We start from the raw sequence: 10,687 nt of genomic DNA, 5'->3' as shown, positions 1-10,687 counted from the left end.
CGTGCATGTTGGGACATCCTAAATCTTTTTCTGGCATACTAAATAGTATGGAAGTATGGGTATTGGAACGCAGGGACTATCTATGGTTGCGTTCCGAATCGCATACTCTTTCTTTTTTCTATTCTTCATACTACATCTGACGATAAAAAGAATCTAGTTAGGATGCAGTAGGCATACTATTGGGACATACTTTACTCTCTTATTTCATCATAACATTGTGCCTTGATCTTGCCTCTTGCTTTTATATCCGTCGCATCCCCATTTGTTTTCATATGGAGGCTTCGTCGATGTGACGTCACTTCACGTGCGCACTGGATTGTGGGTCAGAATTGCCCAAATAGGATGCACTTTTCAACACTAACAATCTTGGCCACATGAAGTAGGACATCCGGGTACTTCTAACCATCCTAAATCTGGCCACAAGAATCGGGACATCCTAAATCTTTTTTCTACATACTATATAGTAGAAAGTATGCGATTCGGAACGCAACCTATGTTTTCAACACTAAAAACCTTGGCCGGATGTAGTAAACATCCGGGTACTTCTAACCAACCTAAATCTGGCCACAAGAATCAGGACATCCTAAAAAAAAAAGTCTACCATACTAAATAGTAGAAAGTATGCGATTCAGAATGCAGTTTAAGATTAGAATGCAATCCTGCTCTGATCAGGGTCTCCAGTGCACCCAGATAAACTCCCCATTACAGGCTTAGCTTCTACCTCAACAGGGCACAATATGCTGTTATCATGCACTTTATTTTTAGTATTACTTGTCATTAGTTTGGCCCCTCAAATATACAGTTTGTACATGAAATAACATGAACACGAGGAGCAGTTTATGTAAAGTTATTAGGTATAAAACATGAACAAAAATAATACATGATAGTGAAAATAAAAAAACTCATATTTTAGTCGACAGTAGCAGTCACTGAAATATATTTACACAAATGAATATTTCCAACATAATTGCAAATTTGGTTAATTACCTAAAAGCTGGATCTGAAGTTTATTCAGTGATATTTAAAATGACCAGAAGTGTTGCACAAGTCATTTGCTCTTACAGTATATAAAAAGGCCCTGCTGTCTTTGTACCATATTTCATCAGCCATATGTACATATTTTACACTCAGTCAATAAAATTTACACCAAGCTAAAACTAATGCAGTCTTATACAACAGTCCTGCAATAAAGACGGTTACAACATTTGCCTTCTTGGTTTAGTGCATACACTAGGATGGCCATTCTGGAGGCTGTAGTTTGTGGTGCCTTTTAGTTGTATAGCATTTTTTCTATTAATTAGTTAACCCTTATCAATATAAATGGAGTGGACCAAATATAAAAAACATTCTAATTGATATGCAGTTAAAAGCTCAGGGAGAATATAGTTAGTGGATCTTTCTAGAACTATGAGAAAATTCATGACTAGGATTTATCGCTGAGCTCATGTATTGGACTGCTTTAGTTTCAGCTATGTCTACCTAATAAACTTGCAACTGTACCTGTATAAATATGTGTCTCTTATATCAGTGTTATTGAGGCAAATGTACAGTACACACAAGTGCTAATCTCAATTTGATTAAAATATATTTCTACAACTACAAGGGGAAAATTGAATGAGGCAATGCTGTATTAAATAATGCAGTTCTATAAATGTAAACCATGGTTAGAAAATATGTACCAGTTACTGTATAATGTGAAAATGTCTACTAAGCTTCTGCTTTTAAATTCCCTAAATTTGAGCTAACTATCATAATGAATTGTTGTGGACGCATTCTGTTGGAGCAGACATCGTCTTGTATCACACAGTAGATTAGTGGATACTCATATCTGGGTGAGAGAGTATATAACAGAGTATGTGTTGTCCTCACATGGAGGACTTTGAGTGAGCGTGTTAGTCATACATCAATCATCTTGCAGCTGAGACAGAATGGAGGCCATGGAGTCTGTGGGAGGAGAGTAATGACGTCCAGTGACGTATCTGTCCATATCACTCTCTTTCTCCTGTGTGCTTTGCTGCCACCTAATGTACAGTCCTTTCCTTCTGACGCTGGTAGTCTGAGAACAGAAAGAAAAATAAGGACAACGTTACAATACTTAGAAGGATGTTATTATATGGAAAAAATTAATCCAGAGCCAGTTTTTTATTGTCCCTCAAAAACAGCTTTCCTCACACATTAAATAATTTACTGTCATTTTGATACAACATATACCATTGGCATACAGAGCACAAAAGGAACACGGCATGTTACAAATTGAAAAAAGATTTTTTGAATGCTGCCCTCACAGGCAGATTTCCTTTAGGATAAATAGAATCCTACTTCATTTTATGTTTTAAGATTAACCATTGACAACAACTAAATCATGTCATGTTTTCTGATGCTCTTAAAAGGTCTGTTTGCATTAGTAGTGTTTGTAAACAAAGCAAGAAAGCAGAACTGTATGTTAAACCGGCCTCTTTGACAAATCAGAAAGAACATAAATTGTAGTATATGTTGGATACTAAAAAAAACAATGGAACCATTAACACAATTAGTACACACACATAATCACACAAATTATCTGACGTGTATCTTCCTTATCTTCAACTAAATTATGCATGTTTTAACATATTCTATTGTCATTTATTTAATGTTAATTCCCTTCCCCGTTTAGGTAATAGAATTCCATACTTCAGTTTTTTGTTTCTGTAAGCTTTTACCAAAAACAAAAACACCCAACCAAAATCTAATTATATTTTTTTAAAGGTAAGTATACAGCATTGTTTACAAAAGCGTTTGTATGTATTTTGCCCATACATATTCAAACAAAGTCATTCTAACGAATATTTTTCATTCCAGTATACACCCTCCCAAAACATTAAAAGCAAAGGTAAAGAAACAGATTTCAAATCTGGAGAATGGAGTGGTTCCATTACATACAGTATAACACACACGTGCATGAATTGGGTGGGACTTACTGTAAGGAAAGAAACGGACCCTCATCAATATTTCTCGTGCAGTCTTCAGAATCTCTACGGCCTAAAGAGGAAGAAGAGATTAACTTAATGCAATATAATAAAAAGACCTATTTAAAAAGCTACGTGGGGAAAATCTTACACATTTAATGTGTGTGATACCTGCTCCTAAGCAGGAAGGTAAGGTCAGGAGAACCGAGACTCATTTGACTGTGGATGGCAGGGTGGATACTTTCTATATTTTCTGTATTTAATATTGTTTGCCTAATGATACTACAATTTTATGACAGAGTAAAAAATCAAAATGGATAGATATATGGCGGGAGCAATGAGCCACAACTAAGAAAACAATTTACCTAAATCATATACTATCACACACAATCAACACTACTAAGTTAGATGAAATGCCTAATCAGTAACGATTGCCATTTTTAATTTGAAATACATTTGGTAACGCTTTATATTAAGGTTCTTGTTATAAGCCTTAGTAAATAGGTAATAAGGACCTTATTAGATGCTTATTAACATTAATTTGTGTTAATAAGACTATATATAAGTGTTAATAATAACATAATAAACATGTTGACAGTGTGATTATAAGACTTTTATAAGCACTTATAAGACACTTCTTAACTATTAATTGATCGCTTAATATCATTAATAAAAGTCTAATGAGTTTCTGATAGCTGTTAATAAAAGCGTTACAAACCTATTTATTGAGTCTTACTAACTTACCTATTATGTCATTGTTAAACCTTTACTAAGCGTTGTTTGTTGCTTTATGAAGGTAACCACATCTTTATTAATCAATTAATAACAGTTAACTATGCTCTATGAACAATGCTTATTAAGGTTAATAAGTCCTTTATTAAACAATTGATAACAGTTAATAAGTACTATATCTTGTCAAGGAGGATACAATGAGAATTAGAAAAACGACATGTAAATACAATGTTAGAGCGGTGAAGGTATTTGATTAGCTTTAATGTTTTTCTTGTTGAAGTACCTTCAAAAATGAGTTTTCTGAGTTTGGTTTGCAGCGCCATATCTTAGTTGGCTAAAGTCACTGATTTTCATCCCTCTTTCCAAAATGTTGTCTTTTGGCATCTAGCATAATGAGTGCATAATATATTTGTTTTTGCTCTGAAGTGATTCTTTCACCTCTATGTGTGCGCACACATGTTGAGTGAGTGTTAAAATGAGATGCCCCGAGAACGTAGTATATTTTTCACAATCTATAATGAATATGACTCGTATGATCGGTTTTGTGCCTCAAATCAGATCCTTAAAGGGCTTTTATTTTGAAGGTAGTTGTAAAACCGGAAGTTCCGTGTATGCAAGTCGCTGATGGCTTGACGCCAGCTTGACGGCCATGCTTGACAAAGTGTTTCACGAAAGTAAGGAGAACATGTCGGAGTCGTCAGCACGGTCAGCACCCCAAACCAGGTCTCTGAAAAATAAGAGGGTGAGGTCCGAACTGGAGGATGACTCTTCTGGTAAGTTTAAGAATGTAATGCTATAGTAACGTTAGCTGGTTCTAGCTTGCTAGTTGTTTGCCTAGCTTACATTACTTTCTTTCAGAAGCTTTGGTGAGCTTCTTTTTTGAGCTAACGTTTAGCTTACACTATCATAAAAACTGCAACCAAACGTATCTATTAACAGTTGTGTCATGCTAGCTTGTCAGGAAGGGGCAAAGTAATGCTGAATGGTTATTTCTGTGCTGACCCAGATGCTGCCCAAATTGTCCTAACTGCCAAACTGGGTCTACAGAAATATAAACATGAGCTGGCCAGGTATAAATTAGAATGCCAGGATGTAAAAATAAAAGACCTGACAACGGAGAGAGATTTCTTGAAGGGACAACTATCTGAATGAAAGAAAATATTTACTTTTTTCCAACAATTGTCACCATTACAGACTAAATGTACTTTGATACTGCACCCCTTTTTGCAGATTCCATGTCCAAATCGCTTAAATGCTTAGTATAACCTGTCTCTAATTGTGATCAATGTTTCTTTGTGTTGTCTTTATACAGTAACAAGAAAGACCAGCCTGACTCAACCTTCCCCTGGGGCTCAAGTCCGTTGTCGTCTGACTCCTCCTCAGACGATGGGAAGAGGAAGAGGAAGTATAACAGAAGTCAGCATTATACTGTTGCAGAGGGGGCCAGCAGAAGAAGGCTTTTTTTTTAAATGATCTATTTTTGAATTGTATTACTTGATTTTATTTCAATACATTTTAAACTTTTAAGACTGACCAATTTTCTTACTATTTTGTTGACACAATCGGGGAACGGTGGGACTTGAAAATATTCCCACCTCCAAAGTGGGGAATGACAAAACAAGTTTGAGAACCACTGGGTTAGCATCTATATAGTTGTATGTGGTTTTCTGCTTGTCCTATCTGCAACAGTATAATGCTGACTTCTGATACAGCAACGTCTCGCCCAAATTCCTCTAGTGAGGATTGCCATCTCCATAAGGTTACAGATTCAATATGCAGAAGCAACTCATACAACCCCATGTCGTTTTATATTGTTTTACCTACAACAGAGTTTTTTTTTTATTATTGTTTGATGGAAGTTTTTTTTGCTCTACTCGTTTAATTGTTTTGTTGTTCTTATTCATTTAATATTTTAAATTAATAGTCTTAATCATTGGACACTTGAATTGATGTCAGGCAGCATTTTTATTTTACAAAGGTATTTATTTTTTTACATTTAGTAAAATGTTGTTCATGAAAGTTCTGGGAAACAAACAAACATGTTTACAATTGCACAGTTGTTAAGTGTTTTTTTTCTTTAAAAGTAAGTTTTTGTGCTTCACCTCTGTAACATTGTATTTACATGTATTTTTTTTTAATTCACATTGTATCCACCTTGACAAGATATAGTACTTATTAACTGTTAAAAAGTGTATCTTAAAGGATTTATTAACCTTAATAAGCATTGTTCTCGCTTTAGATCCAGTACCTTCAAAATGCATTATTACCTGTTTAATAAAGGACTTATTAACCTTAATAAACATTGTTCTCGCTTTAGATCAGGTACCTTCAAAATGCATTATTACCTGTTTAATAAAGGACTTATTGGCCTTAATAAGCATTGTTCTCGCTTTAGATCCAGTACCTTCAAAATGCATTATTACCTGTTTAATAAAGGACTTATTGGCCTTAATAAGCATTGTTCTCGCTTTAGATCAGGTACCTTCAAAATGCATTATTACCTGTTTAATAAAGGACTTATTAACCTTAATAAGCATTGTTCTTAGAGCATAGAAATGCATTATTACCTGTTTAATAAAGGACTTATTAACCTTAATAAGCATCGTTCTTAGAACATAGTTAACTGCTAATAAACAAATAATAAAGGTGTGTTCACCTTCATAAAGCAACAAACAATCCTTAGTAAAGGTTTAACTATGACATAATAGGTAAGTTAGTAAGACTCAATACATGGGTTTGTAATGCTTTTATTAACAGCTATCAGAAACTCATGAGACTTTCATTAATGCTATTAAGCGATCAATTAATAGTTAAGAAGTGTCTTATAAGTGCTTATAAAAGTCTTATAATCACACAGTAAACATGTTTATTGTGTTATTATTAACACTTAAATATAGTCTTATTAACACAAACTGATGTTAATAAGCATCTTATAAGGTCCTTATTACCTATTAACTAAGACTTATAACAAGAACCTTAATATAAAGCGTTACCATACATTTTATTAAATGTGAATTAAAATATTCTAATATGTGATTGGTACGTTTTAAAATAAAAAAAGGTAAATTTTACGTAGATGTCTCGAAAAAACAAGCTCATTGGACCATCATTTATGATATAGTCTTTGAGTTGTTAAAGGCAGACTATGCAACATTTTAATGAAAATATAAATTATAGAGTCACACAAAAATAATCCCTCTAATCGATCACTTCTGCCCAATTAGAATATGTGGTGGTGTGTTTATCTGCACAGTCCTCCTCTCTCTGGCTGTATTTTACATAGTAACATTAGTTTGTATATATATATATATATATATATATATATATATATATATATATATATATATATATATATATATATATATATATATATATAATATTTGTATATCATTTTGTTTGTCTTATTTGGATAAATAACTTGATTTAATTTTTCTCCTTGTTGTCCTAATCCTAAATGCTTGTTGCACAATTCATGTTAAATAGAGCTTTCCTGCGTCCTCTGTCTCATCCCTGCCATTTCAAGTTGGGCAAGCACAAATGGAAACATAACCCAGACAATTTGACAGTATTGTTTTGTAAACAGAAGACTTGGGTCTAAACTCCACCCAAGCTCCTCCCTACTACTTTGCGGGGCCCCTACACATAGCACAGAGCAGAAGCCTCTCCACTTCCTTGACCGGGGTTAGCTATGGTTAGCTCAGTGGCTAACACACACTGATATGTACTGTAGGCCTATGTCTAACTGGACGCAGCTCGTCGCTGTTAAAGCTGCACTCGCAACATATATGGATCACCATTAGCATTATCACTGATACTGTACTAGAATTATTATGGTATAAAAGTGTGTTGAATAAAATTTGAATTAAAATCAAACTTACTCTTGAGTGCTCTATGTCTTGGAAATCCACCTCATTCACAGAAAGAACCTGGTCTCCCTCTTGTAACCCTGCTCTGTGGGCATCGGAGTCTGGGACCACCTGTCAACATGTCACACACACACAATTTTCAAACGCAATTATTCGTAAGCGCAAGAAGTAGAAATTCTAGTAAATAGCCATACCAAACACCAGGGCGACATAAGCAAGCAAACACACACACACACACACACACACCTTAGATATAAAGATTCCCAACTGTGACGCTTTGCCCCCGCGGATGTTGAAGCCCAGTTGTGCTCCTGGAGGTTTCTTCAACACGATGGTACGAGGCAGGAACTGGGTGAGCTCATTGTTGTAGTCAGGTTGATGAATCCGCTACACAAAAAAAAAAAGTACAGAGAAAAAATTATTTCCGACAATGTACTACCAGAAAGGTAGGCGTGATATCCATTGTGACTCTGAGCTGGATTCTTCTTACACACCCTTAATCTTCTGAGAGCAATCTGATAAGAGTTAACAACCTGCACAAAATGGTTGTATGGGATATACCATACCACAGGACTGGGAACAGGCTCCAGGTCACACATTCTAACATCAAAGTAACGTGGGGAATCAGAGGAAAAGTTATATGCACCGAGTGTGGAGATTTATTCATATTGAAAATATTGGATATCATCCCGTTTGGGATCTAAACTGCTGTGATTGGCTTAATAAGAACCAATCCATAGCCCGCCTCCTCTAAACCAAATTTCTGTAAAGTTTATCAGCTGCAGCTTTAATAATTCATTCTAATTTGGATTTATTTATGCCTTAATCTTTTTCAGACTCTCAATTACTATTGTGCAACTTACTCCCCAATTAACATAGTTAGAATGATTTTGTGGATTTGGGTTTACAGGTGCTTCAACCTTACACTAATTAGTGACATACCTCCTGTGGGGGTATCCACGCCGGTGGATTTTCATAAGAAGGCAGGAACACTACTGGAAGCTGGTAGTCATCATAAGGGATTTTCTGATCCATTGTTGCTGAAAACAACAAACGAAAGAAAAGGTATAGTTAAAAGGTTATGAAAAGTCGTCACTTCGAATAATGCTTGTTTGAAAATAACAGGAAACAGCTGCTGATGAGTCTTCTTCATTATGACAAACCTATTATTTACTATCTATGTGACAAACTTGCGCTAAATGGTAAAATATTCCGATAACATTTTCTAGGCCTACTAGTTACAACAACTGTACAAAGAGCGAACCAACTGACAATGAAAACTATCAAATTAATGTTAACATACTGATAAAATAACTAAAAGACTTTACCCTACATTGAATAATAAACAAATATTCAAACAAGATGCTGGCTAACGCTACAGCTAACATACTTGGTTACCTCACTGCTAAACGAGCTCACTTTTCGCCTTGAACACAAATTACTTCCAACTGGCATTCACTATTATCGTCATAATATCTATAATGGTTTAGAAACCGCATAAACCGAGGGTTTTAATGCAGAGGGACAGCAAAAAAATAACAAATTAACTCACCTGCTAGTCTAGGAAGCTAGCAACAACGATGACTGACATCCGGCACATTACCGCCCCTGCTGCACGGAGTGAGTATTCCTGCGCGTCTTCCTCCGTCATCCGCTATGTTGCACTGCTGCCATCTCTTGGAACAAGTCCGTAACTGCTCCTATATCTTTTCCATAAACTTTGCTAAGATTTCTGTCAATCCCATTTTCCTAATTTCAGTCAACATCACTTCTATTTCTGCCCTATACCTCCTACAATATCAGATACAGTACCGCATGTGACTGACACATCTTGGATCTACAAACTGCTGGCAATGCTCGCATTCATTAACCCTGTTGCATGTTTCACTTTTCAGATTTCTGTCTCCCCCTCTCATTCTAGTCAATTTTACCTGATCCTTCCTTTGATTCTAATTGCTTTCTATTTTGCCCACTTTGGCTTTGTACAGAATAGCCTCCCAGTCCTGTGTTGCCTGTTTTCCTTTTCTTTTCTTTTTTCAAAACAATACTTTTCCTTTCATATTTGAATTACGGGATTCCATTGCTAAAATGTTTACCTATTCTTTGTTCGTAAAACCAATATGCGCTAGGACCTTTTGTAATAGGTCTATGGCTGGCCTGGAACCCATACAAAAGTAACCTCACCGCCCCTCCTTGGTTGACTCTGCTGCACCGGACCCCACTGTATCTGAATGTTTTCCCACGATGAAAACCGTACCGTTAAGTTTGCTACATGTGTCCACTTCAATTCTCTCCTTATGTTAGGCCTACTTGTTCTCTCCGTTTAGATCCCCCACAATTCTCAGTATCCCTATTGATTATGGATGGAGTATAGATGTCATCCTTTTGTTGCCTTATCCCAACACTTTTTCCACTGTTGATTTGAGTTTTCTACTCGTGATGCTTGGGTATTAAACGTCCCCAAACACCCTTGCACTTATTTATAGTTATGTTGGTAATTAGACCTACTCAGGTTGGAGTTCTGTGAAGCTGTGTGGGGATTTAGGCGAGGTCATGATGTACTTAAATGATAAAGTTGTAAAGTGCCCCATAACAAAAGCAACAAGTGAATTGTGAAGCCAGGGTGTACTAATTTGTATCTCTAGTGTTCATAAGAATGGGAAAAAAACAATGTGACAGCTGGGCCATTTTGAGTGTTTTTACTTTTAAAACTTAAAGTACATTTTGCTAGTAATACTAATAGGTAATGGTAAGGCTATGTACTCAAACATTATAATTTTAAATGCAATGCAGGATATATATATTTTTTTTTACCTATGACAGAGTATTTTGGCAGTGTCAGTGCTTTTTCTTTTACTTAAGAAAGCATCTGATTGAGATGATGATAATTTGATCTTTGTTTCCTAATGTTCATTTGATAACTGGGATCACAACTGTGGACCGTTGTGCATCTGTTTGTGGATCCTCTGATCCATCAATAAAAAATAAGTAAAATCAGTCAATAATCTTACTTAAGGCCCAAAAATATACTATTATCCCTTGTTTTGTGTGAGGGCAAATTTATTTGTAACCATTGTATTGATCTGTTTTTCTATATGTATATCACATCAGTTTAACACATGTGCATTTCCTCTAAGAAATGTG

The 10,687-nt window shown here is 35.4% G+C and overlaps 1 protein-coding gene across 1 annotated transcript; it reads right to left on the bottom strand.

Annotated features, from left to right (window-relative positions):
- Positions 1-322: 322 nt before the first annotated feature.
- Positions 323-9,155, bottom strand: pdzd11 (PDZ domain containing 11). Its single transcript, XM_080035848.1, has 6 exons — positions 9,096-9,155; positions 8,486-8,583; positions 7,790-7,930; positions 7,556-7,654; positions 2,958-3,018; positions 323-2,056 (listed from the first exon to the last, which is right to left on the bottom strand). Exons 2-6 carry the CDS (start codon positions 8,576-8,578, stop codon positions 2,022-2,024), a joined length of 429 nt encoding a protein of 142 aa, XP_079891974.1. The 5' UTR covers positions 8,579-8,583; positions 9,096-9,155; the 3' UTR covers positions 323-2,021.
- Between the last annotated feature and the right edge of the window lie 1,532 nt (positions 9,156-10,687).

Source organism: Ammodytes marinus (assembly GCF_949987685.1).
Source record: "Ammodytes marinus genome assembly, chromosome: 10".
NCBI lineage: Eukaryota > Metazoa > Chordata > Actinopteri > Uranoscopiformes > Ammodytidae > Ammodytes > Ammodytes marinus.
Note: the sequence above shows the minus strand (reverse complement) of the source record. Positions and strands in the feature narration are given on the sequence as shown.

What these genes read in the sequence shown, in the direction of transcription:
- pdzd11 (XM_080035848.1), bottom strand. Translation starts at nt 8,578, where the DNA reads ATGGATCAGAAAATCCCTTATGATGACTACCAGCTTCCAGTAGTGTTC. An exon ending in CGTGGATACCCCCACAGGAG is followed by an intron (nt 7,931 to 8,485) that starts GTATGTCACTAA and finishes TTTTTTGTGTAG; the next exon opens with CGGATTCATCAACCTGACTA. An exon ending in AAGACATAGAGCACTCAAGA is followed by an intron (nt 3,019 to 7,555) that starts GTAAGTTTGATT and finishes CTTCCTCTTTAG; the next exon opens with GCCGTAGAGATTCTGAAGAC.